The following is a 20,586-nucleotide window of genomic DNA, read 5'->3' as shown; positions in this document are numbered from 1 at the left end:
GGCGACTGTGCTTGTCGTAAGGACAAATAAGCGGATCCGGTTGTCAGACTGGCCGACTTGGTTGATGTATGTCATCGTATCCCAATTCCGTGAATCGATGCTCATGATGTCAATAACTGGATTGTCTGGTCCCGACTCAATTATTTACAGACTGCCGTCATATAGCTGGAATATTGCTGAGTGCAGCGTTAAACAACAAACAAACAAAATTAATACAACCACAGCTACAATAATACAATTACAAGGTAAACCATGATACAAGCACATTTCTTGGAAAGAAAAATATTAAGGATATAAGGACGTAATTACGTCTAAATTGTTAAGAGGAGCATGGGTCGTCTGAGGCGCTGCAGTTCCCTGTGTCGAGTTGCGTCCCTTGGGCACGCCAGGAACCTATGATCGTGGGTTCAATTCCGGGTTCACTCGGACTCGGTATCACCAAAGTGGTAAACGTCTGAGACCTGTATCACTTCAGGCTTTTTCTCCCACATGAAGCTGACACGCATGATATAACTTGAATACTGTTCTGCGTGTTAAACCAAACTCACTCACTCACTCACTCACTCACTATATAATTGGAACTATCGCTTTGTGAATCTGACCGCATACCATCCGTGTTACCATAGTTACCATCCTCACGAATCTGACAAAAGACGTTAGATGAATAGAAAATTCGCCAATAGAGGGCTAGGGGGACTGACGACATTATTGTTTTTGAGACGTTCAGGACGGTTCCTCGACTTCCGTTTGATTTCGCCTGACGATCATCATCTCTTCTTGGCATGGCTTGGTATCCTTGGTTACAGGTGCAGCAAGGGCGCTTGAGATGCCGAACAACTCCATCAACGATGCGCGGAATCGACGGTGGGCCACGAAATAGATGATGGGGTTGTAAGCACAGTTGGACTTGGCGAACATTGTGGGGATGGGGGTCACCTCGACCGGGATTCGAACCCCGCACACCGACAAGAAGGACATGATAGTGTAGGGAGACCAGGCAATCACGTACAACGCCACGGTAACGAAAACAACCTGAAACAACGGCATACAGTTAGTTGATAGTTATTTCATCTAATAAGGAATGTTGCAAGCGCTGATACAACGCAGAAAAATGTTATGAAAAATCATCAATAATAGTAATACATTGCTCATTCACATTCATAATTCGCCAGACCCGTGAAGATCCGGGGTGGAATAGGTCTTCAGCAACCCATGCTTGCCGTAAAAGGCGACTATGCTTGTTGTAAGAGGCGACTAACGGGATCGGGTGGTCAGGCTCGCTGACTTGGTTGATACATGTCATCGATCACAATTTCGTGGATCGATGCTCCTGGTATCAATCACTGTATTGTCTGGTCCAGACTTTTATTTACAGACTGCCGTCATATAGCTGGAATATTGCTGAGTGCGGCGTTAAACAACAAACCAAACCAAAAATCATATTTCGCCAAATCGCTAAGTTGTGGCTGATTCCGCGCGAAATAAATCAATAGTTGCCCTTGATACAGGGGTTTTGCGGGGACTAAATGGATTAGGTGGTCAGGCCGGATGACTTGGTTGATTGCACGTCATGATACCCCGACGGTATGGACATTGCTCATAATATCAATCACTAATTTGTCACAGATTCGATTTTATATTTGCAAGACCTGAAATGGCCGGTACATTGTCGCGTTTGACAACGTGCAATATGACAATGACCGACACATTGCCTTGCGGCTCTACACCTTGCCTCAAAGCCGGACAACTGTAGAGTTCACACAGCGTTCATCACGGAACAGGACTAATTGGAGGTCCGTGAGTAATACGATCTTTTGATTAAGACCTCATTTCATTAGTTTCCTGAAAATAGACACAAGTCAATACTAGATTGAAAATAGACACCAGTCACGACTATATTGAAGGACCCGTGAAGATTCGGGGTTGAACAGGTCTACAGCAACCCATGCTTGCCGTAAAAGGCGACTGTGCTTGTTGTAAAAGGCGACTAACGGGACAGGTGGTCAGACTCGCTGACTTGGTTGATACATGTCATCGATCCCAATTGTGTGGATCGATGCTCATGAGATTAATCACTGGATTGTCTGGTCCAGACTCGATTTTTTACAGACCGCCGTCATATAGCTGGTATATTGCTGAGTGCGGCGTTAAACAACAAACCAACCAACCAACGAGATGGATGAGAGGCCGCATGATCTCACGGGAGAAAGAGGTGCGCGGTGTTGCTTTCTCAGCGTGTAACAAATCTAACACAAATCTTATAACAGAAGACTCAAACCGCTGAATGCTTAATCTAAGAGCTTATCACGTGTTTTGGGATGGTAAATATCATGTATGAGGAAGTAACAGTGTTTTTAACGAGCCTCGTTATTCTGTGATTCTTACATTGTCATCTAAAAACCTATTCTCATGTCTCACAAACGGTACTCGGAGACCATATATGGTCTCTGCCGTACATAAACCTTACAAGTTTTAATGGAATGTGCGCATTAATATATTACGTCAGAAGATCAATGATTAGTCAGTCGGACAGTGACGATAGTCAATGCAGTGCCTTGCCCCTATGGTTAATATAACATAACTGGTCTCATCTGTAGTCCATATGCTTATCAACCTTTTCAGCGCGCACGGGTGGCCCAGGCGTCAATTGAGCCACAAATCGCAAGAAACCTATGATTGTGGGTTCGAATCCCGGTTCGCCCCGATTATGTTTCTAGGTTGGTCAGTACCATACCCGTGTTCGTGGGTTTCACCGAAGTGGTAAACGTCTGAGACCTGCATCACTACAGGCTTTCCTCCTACATTAAGCGGGGCGGTCGGGTAGCCTAGTGGTTAAAGCGTTCGCTCGTCACGCCGAAGACCCGGGTTCGATTCCCGACATGGGTACAATGTGTGAAGCCCATTTCTGGTGTCCCCCGCCGTGATATTGCTGGAATATTGCTAAAAGCGGCGTAAAACCATACTCACTCACTCACTCACGCCTACATTAAGCTGACACGCCGTGATTTAACAGTAATACTGTTCAAAGCGGCGGAAATATATGTGAATCATCACGCAACGAGTTTAGCTATGCCCGTTTGCGTTTAGACGGAACCCAGTCGCAAAAATGGCCACGAGAGTCGCTATTCGTCTTGTCCCGGAATAAGGAATGGGCTCACGAATGGGGTCTTACCGTGGTCGTCCGGGATTCAATGTCCCGGATGTAGTTAACGCCATGTTTGGCATGTCCAGTAGGCAGTTGCACGTTTTCTTGAGGCCAATCGTCTCCCGACACCTGCGAGCAGGTTCTTATCAGAATCTTGGTGTAGGCAAACATCATGATCGTCATGGGGATGATGAGGATAAAGGTGATGGCGCTGATGATGTAGGAGATAGAAGAGGGGCTCCGGTCGGTCCAGGCAAGACTGCAGGTGGTTTTGAAAGGTTCTGGGGCGTATGCTCCCCACCCGAAAAAAGGAAGGGTTGCCCAGAACAATGAATACACCCAGATCACGACCAGGACCAAGGGAATCCGACGGCCGTTCAGTAGTCGTCCTACTGAAACAGACATAAAATAACACTAAAGCTCTTGGCCAATGAAACATCATCTTTTGATCACGTGGTTTTTACATTACGCGGTCACTTCTTGCCGAACGTGTGCTTCTTGTAAAACAATTATGAGGTTGTTGTTCATAATTGTGTTTACTTTGTCGTCCGTCAACTCAAACAAATGCAATAGTACCTTAGAGAACCAAATCGTAGCACATTTGGCCATAATCACTACCAAACACCCCCATCATTGTATTGTAGGGCGGAGGGTAGCCCAGTGGTTAAAGCGTTGGCTCGTCACCCCGAGGATATGGGCTCGATTTACCACATGGGTACGTCTATGTATGTATATGTGCGTGCGTGCGTGCGTGTGTATTTCTATCTATTTCATGTTTAAAATTATTTGGATGGATGGATTAGTTTTAATTGACATATGGTCACCATTTTCGAGATTTGGAACCCGTGACGTCATTTGATGTTTTCAAATGGTTGTTCGAATAAAATTGGGTTAAATGTCACAAAGACGCACTAAATTAAAATCACCGATGCGTTTTGTCAAATCTCTGAGATTATAACTGATGTTCCAGGGTTACTGTTTCCCAATTAACTATTTTCAAACATATATAATGTTCCGGGTATTCGAATCCTTACGCCACGAGCCACAATCTGCAATTGATTCTCAACTCTGGCCCTTTAATATAATCTGGGACAAGGTTTTGTGATCATGCTTTGGGAGACTTACAGATCTGTTCTGGGCAGGATGTGATTAACTGTGTTAGTTTTTGTGTGTGTTTTTAAGACACCATAATCTGACATGTACATTTCTTTCTGCTACATCATTTGAAGAAATCTGAGTCGGTAGAAGAAACAAAAAACGTTTGTTGCACCTGCGCATTTGACGCTGTGTTTGTATTTGCTCATTATGTGACATTTTGACTTAATATATTTTGATATATTTCATTGTTTATTGTTTTGGGTATCTATGTACACTTTCACATTTGAGGGGGAATCGGTCATGCTCTTTCTTCGAGTGAGTGAGTTGGGATTAACGCCGGTTTGAACAGTGTTCCAGTTATATCACGGCTAGTCAGCTTGATGTGGGAGGAAAGCTCGAAGTGATGTGGGTCTTGGACGTTTACCATTTTGGTGAAACCCACAAGCACGGGCCCTTGATTATGCTTGGAATTGTAAATCCCCGAGAGTGGCAGAAAAGTAGGATGCATCCAACCCCACAATCCCCAAGCAACCCCCTACTGATATTATAATGATATTTTCATGATTCAGCTTTTTCACGGCGGTCTGTAAAGAATCGAAACTGGGCCAGACAATACAGTGATTGACACCATGATCATCGACCTACTCAATTGGGATACGACGACATGCATCAGCCAAGTCAGCGAGCATGACCACCCGATCCTGTTAGTCGCCTCTTACGACAAGAATAGTCGCCTTTTACGGCAAGCATGGGTTGCTGAAAACTGATTCTAATCCGGATCTTCACGGGTCCTCAAATCAGTAAGTTGGACAAGAACACAGGAGATACGAAGATTTACTGTTTCATCATTTCCACAATGGTCAACCTTCCCCCTTTTTGGAGCAATATTCCACCAACTCCAGCCTTTAGGGTCTACATTTCACATTTGAGGTACGATTGAGCATACTCCGTCTACGAGTGAGTTGGGTTGAACGCCGATTTGAACAGTATTCCAGTTATACCACGGCGTGTCAGCTAGATGATGGAGGAAAGTGATGCAGGTCTCAGACGTTTGCTACTACGGTGAAACCATGGGCACGGCGCGGACAAACCTAGAAGCAGAAGCGTTTCGAATCGGGATTCGAACCCACCATCGTAGGTTTCTGTCGTGCCACAACTCTGCACAACGAAATGCGGCGCCTTAGACGACTGGCCACACGTGACCCCCTCTTTCTACGTCGATGTCACACGTCACACAAAAAAAGGTTAATGGTAGACTTTTTTGACGCACAAGTGACCAAATTTATGTCAGATGCAATTTCCTGTGTTAATAATTGACTTGTCTTTGCATGCGTTTGTGAAGGGTGCCACCGGTGGTGCAGGATACGCTCACTTTGTTTCACGAACACCTGGTATTATCACTACTTGATATTGATTCATACCACACATACGTTTATAACGAACATGGTTATAACGAACTGGCGGATATAACGAACTGGCTTTTTGGCCCAAGCCATTTGCTGTGTATATGTTTATATAGCGAATTACGGTTATAACGAACTAAAATTAGTGGTCCCATTAAGTTCGTAATAGCCGTAGTTTGCTGTAGTCTGATTCGTACAATGGCTTTCTTTTGATTATGAAAAGAGTTTTTGGCTCTCTTATTTTAATCGCGTGAGGAAGATATTGGCAATTTCTCATTGCAACTGAAATGTAATTAACAAAAACAGAAAATTCAGCATACAGTAAACTACGGTTATAACGAACTCAAAAGGACTACTATTTTTAGTTCGTTATAACCGTAGTTCGTTATAAGCATATATACAGCATAGCTACAGCAAATAGACGGAAATAAAAAGTAAGTTCGTTATATCCGTCAGTTCGTTATAAGCGTGTTCGTTATAACCGTAGTTTACTGTATGTTGTCAACAAAACCTCCCTCTCATAGGTTTCAGTACTCTGCTACAGCTGTACTCACGGAGCGTTGGTCTGCAGATGGAGATGTAGCGGTACACGCTGATCGCGACGTAAGTGCACATGCTGGCCAGGCAGCACACGAAGCAGATGAAGCCGTAGAACCTGCAGCCAATGTCGCCGAACGTCCACCTGTAAATGACCACGTGTCAATATGACCTTAGCCGGACACTAGCTAACATCAAAGACCACGCCATGCATGACCGACAACCAATGTGTCTGAATGCACATATGTAAATAATATCATAGAACTATAAACAATGTGTCTTGATAGTGTATGTAACGCAATTAACTGCAACCTATTGTGTAAGTATCATATGTAAACAGTACTATGAACTACAACCAATGTGTCTGAATACCACCTGCAAATAGTATTTTGAACTACAATCAAAATATCATATGTGTGTGACGCAATGACCTCCAACCTATGTGACAAAATATTCCTCTTTATATTGACTTCCAACCTATGTGTCTAAACATTCGTCTAAATGATGACCTACAACCCATGTGTCTAAATATTCCTCTTTATAATGACCTCCAACCTATGTGTCTAAATATTCCTCTTTATAATGACCTTCAACCTATGTGTCTAAATATTCCTCTTTATAGTGACCTCCAACCTATGTGTCTAAATATTCCTCTTTATAGTGACCTCCAACCTATGTGTCTAAATATTCCTCTTTATTGTGACCTCCAACCTATGTGTCTAAATATTCCTCTTTATTGTGACCTCCAACCTATGTGTCTAAATATTCCTCTTTATAGTGACCTCCAACCTATGTGTCTAAATATTCCTCTTTATAGTGACTTCCAACCTATGTGTCTAAATATTCCTCTTTATAATGACCTCCAACCTATGTGTCTAAATATTCCTCTTTATAATGACCTCCAACCTATGTGTCTAAACATTCGTCTTAATGAAGACCTCCAACCTATGTGTCTAAACGTTCGTCTTAGTGATGACCTACAACCTATGTGTCTAAATGTTCCTCTTTACAATGACCTATAACCTATGTGTCTAAACATTCGTCTTAATGAAGACCTCCAGCCTATGTGTCTAATATTCCCCTATATAATGACCTCCAGCCTAAGTGTCTAAATGTTCCTCTTTATAATGACCTACAATCTATGTGTCTAAATATTCCTCTTTATAATGACTTCCAACCTATGTGTCTAAACATTCGTCTTAATGAAGACCTCCAACCTATGTGTCTAAACGTTCGTCTTAGTGATGACCTACAACCTATGTGTCTAAATATCCCTCTTTATAATGACCTGCAACCTATGTGTCTAAATATTCCTCTTTATAGTGACCTCCAACCTATGTGTCTAAATATTCCTCTTTATAATGACCTCCAACCTTTGTGTCTAAATATTCCAATTTATAGTGACCTCCAACCTATGTGTCTAAATATTCCCCTTTACAATTACCTCCAACTTATGTGTCTAAATATTCCTCTTTATAATGACTTCCAACCTATGTGTCTAAATATTCCTCTTTATAGTGACTTCCAACCTATGTGTCTAAATATTCCCTTTTACAATGACCTCCAACCAATGTGTCTAAATATTCCCCTTTATAGTGACCTACAACCTATGTGTCTAAATATTCCTCTTTATAATTAACTCCAACCTATGTGTCTAAATATTCCCCTTTATAATGACCTCCAACCTATGTGTCTAAATATTCCTCTTTATAGTGACCTCCAACCTATGTGTCTAAATATTCCCTTTTACAATGACCTCAAACCTATGTGTCTAAATTTTCCTGTTTATAGTGACCTCCAACCTATGTGTCTAAATATTCCTCTTTATAATGACCTCCAACCTATGTGTCTAAATATTCCTCTTTATAGTGACCTCCAACATATGTGTCTAAATATTCCTCTTTATAGTGACCTCCAACCTATGTGTCTAAATATTCCTCTTTATAATGACCTCCAACCCATGTGTCTAAATATTCCTCTTTATAGTGACCTCGAATCTATGTGTCTAAATATTCCTCTTTATAATGACTTCCAAACTATGTGTCTAAATATTCCTCTTTATAGTGACCTCCAACCTATGTGTCTAAATATTCCTCTTTATAGTGACCTCCAACCCATGTGTCTAAATATTCCTCTTTATAATGACCTCCAACCTATGTGTCTAAATATTCCTCTTTATAATGACCTCCAACCTATGTGTCTAAATATTCCTCTTTATAATGACCTCCAACCAATGTGTCTAAATATTCCTCTTTATAGTGACCTCCAACCTATGTGTCTAAATATTCCTCTTTGTAATGACCTCCAACCTATGTGTCTAAATATTCCTCTATATAGTGACCTCCAACCTATGTGTCTAAATATTCCTCTTTATAATGACCTCCAACTTATGTGTCTAAATGTTCCTACCAATATGAGAAATGTGAAGCAGGGTACGTGCTCTAGTCACACCTACCTATATGAGAAATGTGAAACATGGTACGTGCTCTAGTCACACCTACCTATATGAGAAATGTGAAGCAGGGTACGTGCTCTAGTCACACCTTCCTATGTGAGAAATGTGAAACATGGTACGTGCTCTAGTCACACCTACCTATATGAGAAATGTGAAGCAGGGTACGTGCTCTAGCCACTCCTACCTATATGAGAAACGTGAAGCAGGATACGTGCTCTAGTAACACCTACCTATATGAGAAATGTGAAGCAACACCGAAAGGGAACCCCATTAGGGACTCCCCGATGTTGCAAACGACGATGTTGACGATGAAAAAATTGATGTGGGCTTGACGGAAAAGCTTGTTCTTCATGAAGAGGAAGAGAATCAGCCCATTGCCTATGTAGGATGCCAGAGCTGAAAATATATGTATATCATCATAACAATTGACAAAAGTGATCCTTTTTTTTATCATCAACAGATGAAGACACAAGAATTAAACAAACAATTGCAAGGCTATATACTCACATATATCCTCACAGCCTGGGTATAGGCTCACCCATAGCTCCAAAAACAAATATCAAATACACAATAGACCCCTGAAAATCCAGGGTAGAATAGATCTTCAGCAACCCATGTTTGCTGTAAAAGGCGACTGTGCTGGTCGTAAGAGGCGACTAACGGGATCGGGTGGTCAGGCTCGCTGACTTGGTTGTTGCATGTCATCGATCCCAATTGCGTGGATCGATGCTCATGATGTCGATCACTGGATTGTCTGGTCCAGACTCGATTATTTACGAACTGCCGTCATATAGCTGGAATATTGCTGAGTGCGGCGTTAAACAACAAACAAACAAATACACAATAAGTTATAACGTGTCATCAGGTACGCGCTATGAAGGTACTACCATATGATGGGGTGGGTCGGGGATGTATGTTGGGGATATTCTTCTGTCACTGCTTCCGATCACAAACTTCTCCTCAGAAAGGAAGAACCAAGCATGTCTCCCTTAACCATACTATTTTGCCTTCCGCCCAGCCCTTACTGTAATGCTACAGCCTCCACAGGTTCTGAATCTCCCATCTCACCGGGGCCCCTTTTTTCAATTTAAATAGAGTTGTTTGTTTCCATCAAAAGTATATATTTTCAGAGACGAAGCGTTAGTATAGGAGGAGCCAAACAATTATATAGTTTGATGTCACATTTCTACAGCAACAAATATCAAAGGATTTTCGAGGGCTGGTCAAAAGGTTCTAAGGTTAACAGAACCAACAACTGTGTTTTTATATTTTATTTTTCAACATAATCTTCCTGCTTTTCAATACACTTCTCATATCGATAGTGAAGCTTTTCAATTCGAATCAGGAAGAAGTTTTCTGAAGCCACTCCATTTACGGCAGCTTTGAGGTCATCGGTGTCGTCATAGCGCTTTCCGTGAATAGTGTGTTCTTTCAGTTTAGAAAACGTGGAAATCACTTGGTACCAGGTCTGGCGAGTATGGAAGCTCTTCAAACCCACATTGTCGCACAGTAGCCTTTGCAAGTTGATAGGTGTGAGAAGAGGCATTGTCATGAAATAGTAGAACTCCAGCAGTCAGCATTCCTCGCCGTTTTTCTTTGAAAGCATCTCTCAGGCGATGAAGCAAATAGTCACCGGTAATTGTCTCTTGATTTTCTAAGTGATCAACAAGGATCACACCCTTTGCATCCCAGATTACAGCGGTCATAATTTCTTCACTGATCTTGAAGGCTTGAATTTCTTTTTGCCGGAGAAGTGGAATGGTGCCATTCAATGGATTGAAGTTTTGACTCGCGATCATAGTTGAGGACTCATATTTCATCACCCGTTACTAATCTCTTTATTAAATTTGACGAAATCCTCCTCATTTAGAGCTAAATTGTCTCTGTCAATGTCAGTTCTTTTCCCCTTAAGATCAGAATTTAGAAACTCTGGCACCTAACAAGCAGATATCTTATTCATCTGTAAATGTTCATCAATAATAGTTTCAATAGATCCATGACTTAGGCCCGTATCTTCACCAAGTTGAACAATGGTATTACGTCTGTCTACAGTATAAGTTTGTTTTTATTTCTTTGATTGAATCTTCATTGAGGGACGTCAGAACTAGGGTCACCATCAAGGCTTGTTCTCCCAGCCAAACGTTTAACAGTGGAATATCTAGGACACTAGATGACATGTGGTCATGAATTGCTTGAGGGGTACTTTCCTCTAAAGTCAAAGACTTGATGACTGCTCAGTACTCGTTCTTTTCCACTTCTGTGTCCATTTGGACCCCTATCACATTCAACTGGCTGTCACTGATATACAAACGGCCTCAACAGACCAAATACACTGCAGCTTTTATTGAATCAACGGGAGGCACAAGGCCTTATTGCGTCATCGATATTTCAGTAAAAGTTTCCATGAGGTGCTCAAGAGAGGAGATGTGATATGCCAAGGAAATCATGTATCTTGACTATGACGGATAATTGTAAACTGGGGGGCAAAAGAAAGTATGCCGAGGTTGTTTTTTTTTATGTTTTTGAAAATTGAAACTGTTGTTAATTTTGATGTCAATTTAACTCATTCCTGCAACAGTTTTTGGCTGGGGCTGGGTAATTTTGTGTAAAAATAGATTCGTTCAATGAAGACTGGAGTAGGAAATGAATTTGCAACCACATGACCCCTACCATGTTTTCAAAGATATATCTTAGATATCCATCACAAAACACCTATTTTATTCAATCACATTATATACTATATATATATATATATATATATATATATATATATATATATATATATATAGAGAGAGAGAGAGAGAGAGAGAGAGAGAGATGTCCCCCGTTGGAATCGATAGCGGCCTGACAGCTCCTGCCCATGGAAGAGACGAGTATGCGAATCACATCCAATTCATCCCACAGGTGCTCATTTGGGTTCAAACCCGGGGATCTGGAGAGCAAAGGGATACCATCAACGTTGTTGTTATGTAGACAGGCTCTTGTGATCCGTGCTGTATGCGGTCGAGCGTTGTCCTGTTCGAATACACCGTTGCCGTTGGCTGCATTTGGGAAGGCGTGTGGTAGGATAATTTCGTTGATGTATCGTTGAACCGTAAGATTGCCCTGGACATGGACCAAACCTCTCCTGCCATGTAAGTGATACCCGCCCACATCATAACGCTACCCCCACCAAACCTGTCCACTTCCTGCACGCAGTTTTCGGCGTAACGTTCTCCCGGGCGCCTGTAGACCCGTGCTCTTTCATCACCTCGACGGAGGATAAATCTTGATTCGTCGCTGAACAAGACATCTCTCCATCGCAGTTGAGGCCATACCCTGTGCTGACGACACCAATACAGTCGTTGTTGACGATGTTGTCAACTCAATATGACGCGTCGAACAGGACGTCTTGCTCGTAGACCTGCTGCTCTTAAACGGTTTTGTACGGTCTGGTCAGATATTCTGCACAGTCCGGGTATTTGGGATGCGGTTGAGGTGACAGTGGTCGTCCTTTCACATAGGTTGCGCAGTCGGATGTAGCGATCTTGAGCTGGGGTGGTTACTCTTGGTCGTCCCGACCTTGGCCGATTATGTGTTGACCCATGCTGTTGAAACCGATTGTGATGGTGCTGGACGCTACATTGATAACCCTGGCTACAGCTGATCGGGATTCCCCTGCCTGCAAGCGGCCTATGACGTTGTTTCTTTGCACTTCTGTTAATCTTGGCATGTTTTCGAACTGTCACTGTACGATTGACGCAGATTCCAGGCAATCAAAAACCCTGCACTTTAATACCATTCATAGTGCTGCTGCACGTGCAGAACGTGCAGCTCCATGGCCCTTTCGTTAATGCGCTGGGTGGTTTTTCCGATTAATGGTTTGCATGTCCTTGTGGTGATCATTTTGATCCGGGACATTTGTCACTGACACTATAACACATTAAACCTCTTCATTTTGCACCCTTTGATCGGCTAAGTTTGCTTTTATGGACATAAATATCCGTATTGCGTTTCTTTTTTTTAAGAGTATATATTTAAAAACAAAAACATGTAGAAGTATTCTTTGAGTGTTGACTAAGCGCCAGTACAAAATCTTTTGGGTATAATGAGAAAACTTAAGATATTTCCCATAGAAAATCAAGCATTTGATTAAATAAGGTGACAGTTATAGTTCCTTTTGCTTCGCAGATTATTGTTGTTATCATTATTGTTAATACTCGACTTATTGACAGGTGCCAGAAAGCCTCGATAACAACTTTAACAATACGCGTGGTCAAAGTAAGAGGACCCATCTGACAAAGGACAATATACGTCTTAGAATAATCATACTAATTCCAACATTTCACAACTCTCATTAGTCTTCTCAGAGCTACAAATGAGGAACATCAGGATATCACCGCACGTCCACAACAATGGCATTGAGGTTTCTCATTCTACATTGATTTTCGAATCAAGACTCCATTAGTTATGGCCGAGATTAATGAAAGTAAAAATATCAGCGATACGTGTTTAGCGCCTGTACTGTCAGCGGTGTGTGACATTGTTCGTCATTTTCAAAAGACCAAATGTCCACGAAGTGATTTAGTCGACAACATGATTAGGTGCAGTTTCCTATAACATCGCCGGCATTCCTTTCTCACAACTCTATAAGAAAGTTAAAACAAATATCTGAAATGGATGTTTTCCTTGTAAACAAACCACAATTCAAATAGGTAAACTTTCCAAACAATGCTCCGCCATATCAAGGTTTGATTTCTTTTCCTATTTGACAACACTCTATACCATAGTCAAAATTGAATGTCTGTTGGGATTATTATTATCATTCTGTTTCGATGGGGTTTTTTTTTTTTGGGGGGGGGGGGGGGGGGTTTAAACATTTTATTTCACCTTTTCCCCGTTACATGAGGAGGATGGCCAATGGTCACCTCACGTTCTGAAGACAATGTATGTATACATTTGGGGAAATTAAATACTAGTATTGGAAATGGTGCCAAGGTGATTTTAAGAAATATAACAAAACATACACACAGTCAAGCATTCAAAATATTATTCAAACACTGATCCTGGCAAGAAACAAATGTGAGAAAGAGAAACATATGTTATTGCTGCTCTGCTTCTTCAAACAATATGTGATAAAAGATCCATGATTTATAAAATGTAGCTACATTACCATTTGTAAAGGCTATATTCTTCTCAATTTTGTATCTCAGACTAACATCTTTTTGAAATATTGCGAAGCAAAGATTTGTTTTTTTGAATCTGCAAAAATATATAAAAGATTTAGCTATTAAAATAAGAAGATCAAAAACTTTGTCAGTAACAATATTTTCTTTAACTCCAAATAAAACAAGTTCAGCACTTAATTTCATATGATGTATATGGCTACATTTATTTATCCAATCTGAGAAGGTTTTCCAAAATACTTGTACAAGTTCACATTCCCAAAAGATGTGTACAATAGTTCCATCATAAAATTTGCAAAAAGAATAAAGAGTGGTATCAGAAATATTCATTTTAAACAACAAAGAATTAGTTACAAGTATTCTATGTATGATTCGATACTGAAACCAACGCAATTTCACCTCTTGCGTTGCTTTAGAAGGCTTAATACAAATAATATTCCAATTCAATTTTCCAAACTGTAACTCCCACTTTTCCTGGCCTCTTGTTTTCATATCAACAAATACAAGAATATTATAAATATAATTAGAGCCTGTCCTTTGAGAGAAGATCTTTTTAATAGCACAGCGATGTTCTTCTACAGAGTCAGTAGGGAGTTTAGTCAAATTCAAACTGGTCAAATATCTCTTAATACCACAAACAATACCATAAAAAGCCAAGAAAGTTGATTTTATCTTGTACATATCCTTGAATTCTTCAAAAGATATGAATTCATGATTATGATTTACAATGTCTGCTATTTGTGTGATACCTTTATCAACCCAATCTTTCAAGAATATTGGTAATTTATTAACTTTGATGTTGCGATTAAAAAAAAAAGGTTCAGCTAAAAAACTGCTGAAAGTATCTGGTACAATCTTCTTATCAAAATCTACAAAAGCTTCATAACAGTTTTTCCAAAATAAATTATAAAACAAACACAGTTTCTTTTCTATAAAACGAGATCCAAACTATTCGACTTCATTAACAAAAAGGAATGCAGCCTTGTGGATGTCTTTCCACTTTTTGGTATCTCCACATAATAACCGCCTCGATGGGGGTTTTTTTTAATAAAGAAGGAGTATGAGTTTTGGATTGAATTTTCATTTTTTTAAATAATTGAAAAAACAGTTTTGGCTTTTCTGAACAGAGAGCTTTTAGATGAAGGAGCAGAAGATGACCAAACGAGAAAATCAAAAACTTCAGCTCTCTGGGTATTGTGCAAGTGGGTCTTTATTAAGGTGGGAAACCTTTTTATGAATTTAAATCACAGTAGATCGATCAAACCGTTGAAAAAGGTTTGGTAGCATAACCTATGTTAAGTCCATTGATCAACTCGTTTCAACTTGTATTTATTTCTTGAACGCCGGACTCGGCAATATTCCAGCCTATGAGAGGTCTCTCGTTCGTCGGATATGATGACACATATGTTATTAAATAGAGAGGAGGGGCCATGTGTGTTCTGTGATTAGTTTTTCAATTTGAAATAGAGCTGTTGGCCAGTCTAAGATTCTCAATAAGCCTTGCTGGTTTCTACAGAGACTGGGGCTGTCGGGTAGCCTGGTCGTTAAAGCGTTCGTTCGTCACGCCGAAAACCCGGGTTCGATTCCCGACATGGGTACAATGCGTGAAGCCCATTTCTGGCGTCCCCCGCCGTGATATTGCTGGAACATTGCTAAAAGCGGCGTAAAACCATACTCACTCACTCTACAGAGACTAATTTGGAGTTAGATTATATGCCTAATAATATTTGTTAATACCACTAATATACGTTGACCCCAGAACTCAAACATACAAACGAGGCGAATTTGAATTCTCAACAAATTAACCCAAATGCGCAGATGTGTTTGAGTTTGTCAAACGTTTGCAGTGACTTAAAAGCTTATAAGTTTAGATGACATGTATCAGATATACCAGGCTGCACTTGTGGATATCAGTTTGAAGATGCAATTCACTTTTTCTATACCTGTCAAAACTACGATAATATCAGAAACACTATGTATTTCTACACACATGGGTATGACCTAAAAACGATATTACATGGCAGTAGTTCAGTCAGCAATTCTACAAACATGACTATTCTTCAATCAGTTCACGATTTTATTGTCAAAAGCAAAATATTTGAGAAGCACATATTTTATCGCACAATTACCAAGCAAGTGACTTATCAAAAGTTCGTCACCATTACCGATGCTACCCACAAAGATACCTACATTTCCTTATTATTTCCAAAACTGTATTTCATTTTGTTGATAGATGTGACCCTACGCCCTTATACCATCAATAAAAGTGACAAATGCGCTTACGAATTGCGCAGCACAGGTCGCGAACTAGTCTAGGTTTCTGCTATATCATCCGGGTACTCACTGGGAAAAACAATAAATAAGGCAACAACCAGTCCCGGGGAATTGCTTTAGATCAGTGCCCCTTTAAGTTTATGCATGTAGCAATGGAAAAGTGCATTATTTTATTTCACAGACATCACTTGATTAAATGTATTGGCTTCATGCATTTCATTTGTGCATTTAGTATGTTTATGTTTAGCACTATCTTATATATACTAGTAACCAGCCGTTGTTAAGTTATTACCTGGAGAGGAATATACATAAGCAAGTTTTGCTTGTTTACCGATCCAGATTTCTTTTGAGATACAAATATATTTAAACCAAACATTTGCAAAATTGTTGATAAATGCGTGTAAACTTGGTTCGGCTAGCAGATGTCTGACAAGCACTGAGACAGCGTTCGAAAAACCTGCCTGCCCTACCGTCCGAGACGGGTTGATTTCAACTCAGGCTGCCAGATTTTCAAATCCCCATGCCCGACGGTCGGGTTATATTTCATATGTGAAAATATTCTAAATATTTCCCGATGATAATCATTAATTCACATGTAAAGATGAATGATAAAATGTAACCAAAAAGAAACCCCGTTAGCTTTTAGACAACCTAAAACTTAGGCTCTATTTAGGAATAAGGATATTTACATGATGTATTCTGGGATATTAAATACAAATCTGACCTAAAAAGTGTTTGCTATTTCTTTTCTTGCATTACTTTCTTGTCCAATGAATTCGATTTAAAGTCTTGATTAAATTATCCTGAGAAACATATTATTATAGTGGGCAGGCAGGTTTTGGTCAGGGCTGGCAAGTATTTCAGCTAGCCAGTCCTGTGGTCTGGCTGAAATCTTTGGGAGTTTCATACCCTGATTGAAAACTGCTGTGTCGACATGGATGACATATCACTGGTTAAAACTCAATCGAGACAAGACAGACTTCATCTTGATCGGTTCCAAGCACCAACGAGTCGGATCCATTGTGTAGAGATTCACCATCTTGATATCGGTACAATAACATCATCTATCAGTCAGTTAAAGTAGAGAACTTGGGTGTGGTTCGCGACCAACAACTTGCCACGAACCATCATGTCAAAGGGTGTGTCAGACAGTAAGTTATCACCTCAAAAATATCGGAAAGACCTTATCTAACAAGTCCTTCAACTGTAAAACTAGTTCTCTCTCCAGTGATGTCCAGAACGGATTATTGCAGCATGTACTGGTTATTGATTCTTGCGAATGTCTCCGAAGAGAAGATATACAGACTCCGGAAGATCCAGAATTCGGCGGCAAGAATCGTGTGCTGAATCAACAGCTGGAGCCAATCACATCACTGAGAGAACTCATTGGCTCCCTGTTGAAGCTCCCATTGAATACAAAATCATTCTCAATTTATAGAAATGTTTCAGCAACATTGTACCAAAATATCTCACTGAAATCCTACCACTCTCCCATCTCAACGACAGAAACTATTTTCTATCCCGAAAATATCCACGTTCGGCGATAGAACCCTCTCCTATTCTGCAGTGATTCTATGGAACTCTCTTCTAGATAAGGGGCGGTCGGGTAGCCTCGTGGTTAAAGCGTTCGCTCGTCACGCCGAAGACCCGGGTTCGATTCCCGACATGGGTACAATGTGTGAAGCCCATTTGTGGTGTCCCCCGCCGTGATATTGCTGGTATATTGCTAAAAGCGGCGTAAAACCATACTCACTCACTCACTCTTCTAGATAATGTGAAAATATCTCCTTCAATCACTGCTCTTTAAAACCCAGCTTTTTTGTGCTCTTTATGCGGTATATAAATGCAATCCTTATTGTTATTATTGTAAGCGTGTGACGAAACCAAGAGGGAAAGGTCGGTTTAGATATGCCAGCTTTTGAAACATCAGTGTGAGTGCACTGAAACATCAGTGTGAGTAAACTGAAACGTCAGTGTGAGTGAGTGAATTGAAACGTCAGTGTGAATGAATTGAAACGTCAGTGTGAATGAATTGAAACGTCAGTGTGAATGGATTGAAACGTCAGTGTGAATGAATTGAAACGTCAGTGTGAGTGAGTGAATTGAAACGTCAGTGTGAATGAATTGAAACGTCAGTGTGAATGAGTGAACTGAAACGTCAGTGTGAGTGAGTGAATTGAAACGTCAGTGTGAGTGAGTGAATTGAAACGTCAGTGTGAATGAATTGAAACGTCAGTGTGAGTGAGTGAATTGAAACGTCAGTGTGAACGAGTGAACTGAAACGTCAGTGTGAATGAATTGAAACGTCAGTGTGAGTGAATGAATTGAAACGTCAGTGTGAATGAATTGAAACGTCAGTGTGAATGAATTGAAACGTCAGTGTGAGTGAGTGAATTGAAACGTCAGTGTGAGTGAGTGAACTGAAACATCAGTGTGAGTGAGTGAACTGAAACGTCAGTGTGAATGAGTGAACAGAAACGTCAGTGTGAATGAGTGAACTGAAACGTCAGTGTGAATGAGTGAACTGAAACGTCAGTGTGAATAAGTGAACTGAAACGTCAGTGTGAATGAGTGAACTGAAACGTCAGTGTGAGAGTGAACTGAAACATCAGCATGAGTGAACTGAAACATTAGTTTCCCCGGAGATGCAACTGTTTCAATCAGCGGTGGTTCTCTGGGACTGAAGCCTTTTTTTGACCAATAGGAATCAAGTGTTTTCTAAATTCATGGTTGAATTTGGTTTAAACCGGTGTGAACGATATTGGTTACATTCAGGGAGTTTCTGCTGGATGCAGGAGAAAGGTTATGCTGGCCTTAGAGTTTAATACTTTGGAGAAAGCCACGGGTGCTCAAAAGATACAACACAATCTGGGCGAATAACCCACGATCACAGGGGTCTCACGCAAGCTCCTCACAGCGATAGCCCGTTCGCGGATCTCTCTATACTATCGCTGCCACCAGTCAAAACTCCCCACTGTGATGGGTGGCCACAACCATGCTTGGAGTTGGACTCGCAACCGAATGACCGTTATGTTTACAAACAAGTGACGACTGTCGTGACGCCGAATACACTTATCGCTGCTTCGTTTGTCAATTTGAATTTCTGTTTCATTAAAACTATCGTGTTATTGATAAAGTTAGAATGTAAGGGAGAAGTTGGTTGATTTTCCGTTAGTCTGCAATCTCGAACCAATCTGATTATCAAAACAACAAAGTAAATTCATCTGGAAAACATGGTCAGTCATAAACCTTTTCAAAATGAAATATCATGGCATTCCCAAAGACATAAACAATAGTATAAACGGTACTACATTTAGGGTTAGAGGGCAAATTTCAAGATTCTTGTAATGGCCGCGCCCACACTGGTGGCAGCGATGTTTCCGAGAGTGTAACGAAGGTGTCACGCGCTGGGAAGGAGCTTGGTGTCTCACGCAATTAAGGTACGCAACTCTGCGAAACGAATTACGTCAGTTAGACAACCGTGATCTCAAAAGGCCGGTTAACCAGAATATTTCAGTTACGTCATGTCTTTCACATCAATGAGGAGAAGAACCAAGAATCCTGTGGGGGGAGAATCTAGGTCTCAAACTCGCAATGATCGAATCGAATCAACTATTTATTTAGAAGACCTGACACATGTTTGTTTGTTTGCTGTTTAACGCCACACTCAGCCATATTTCAGCTATATGACGGCGGTCTGTAAATAATCGAATCTGGATCCAGTGATTGACATCATGAGCGTCGATCTCCTGACACATGTGGACGTGGTAGTGATGATGTAGTTGTGGGATGAAATATCGTTACCTATGACGGTCAAGTAGACGCCCATGATGAAGTAGGTTTGATGGCTGAGCGGTCCACTGTAGAAGTCGGCATCATCTGTGACGTTGGACGTCATGATGACATCCTCTTTCTGTCTTGGTCGGTCCTGTTTTTAAAAAACGAAGAATTATGCTACAGAATTAAATAAAACCGATGCATCGTTTTTTTCCATTCATACCTCAACGAACCGAAAAAGATCCATAGTCAATCCTTTAATAAATTCGATACAAAAAGTATGTACCAAAAAATGGTTTATGGCTATATTTAGCACATACCAATCTGTAAATTTGGCCATATCAACTTGGTATATTTTCAAAAAGGATACCCCCAAAGAGATGTGCTTTCAAAAGATGGGGGACACGGGTGGCCCAGTCGTCTAAGGCGCCGCGATTCGCTGTGCAGAGTTGCGTCCCTTTGGCACGCCAGAAACCTATGATTGTGGGTTCGAATTCCGGTTCGCCCCGATTGTGTTTCTAGGTTTGTCAGCACCATACCCGTGCTCGTGGGTTTCACCGAAGTGGTAAACGTCTTAGACCTGCATCACTTCGGGCTTTCCTCCCACATTAAGCTGACACGCCGCGATATAACTGGAATACTGTTAAAAGCGGCGTTAAACCCGACTCACTCACTCACTTCAAAAGATGGGAACTTAACAAGGGAAGCCAACAGACGATTGGCGCTGACAGG

The 20,586-nt window shown here is 40.9% G+C and overlaps 1 protein-coding gene across 1 annotated transcript; it reads right to left on the bottom strand.

Moving 5' to 3' along the window:
- Positions 1 to 723: 723 nt before the first annotated feature.
- LOC139444082 (rhodopsin, G0-coupled-like) lies at positions 724 to 19,975 on the bottom strand. The gene is made up of 5 exons (XM_071224991.1): positions 19,882 to 19,975; positions 8,869 to 9,034; positions 6,201 to 6,328; positions 3,173 to 3,537; positions 724 to 1,032 (listed from the first exon to the last, which is right to left on the bottom strand). Exons 1-5 carry the CDS (start codon positions 19,973 to 19,975, stop codon positions 724 to 726), a joined length of 1,062 nt encoding a protein of 353 aa, XP_071081092.1.
- Positions 19,976 to 20,586: the final 611 nt, after the last annotated feature.

The sequence above is a fragment of the Haliotis cracherodii genome, unplaced genomic scaffold (genome assembly GCF_022045235.1).
Source record: "Haliotis cracherodii isolate W230 unplaced genomic scaffold, xgHalCrac1.p SCAF_5, whole genome shotgun sequence".
NCBI lineage: Eukaryota > Metazoa > Mollusca > Gastropoda > Lepetellida > Haliotidae > Haliotis > Haliotis cracherodii.
The sequence above is the reverse complement of the archived record's forward strand: the minus strand, read 5'-3'. Positions and strand labels throughout refer to the sequence as shown.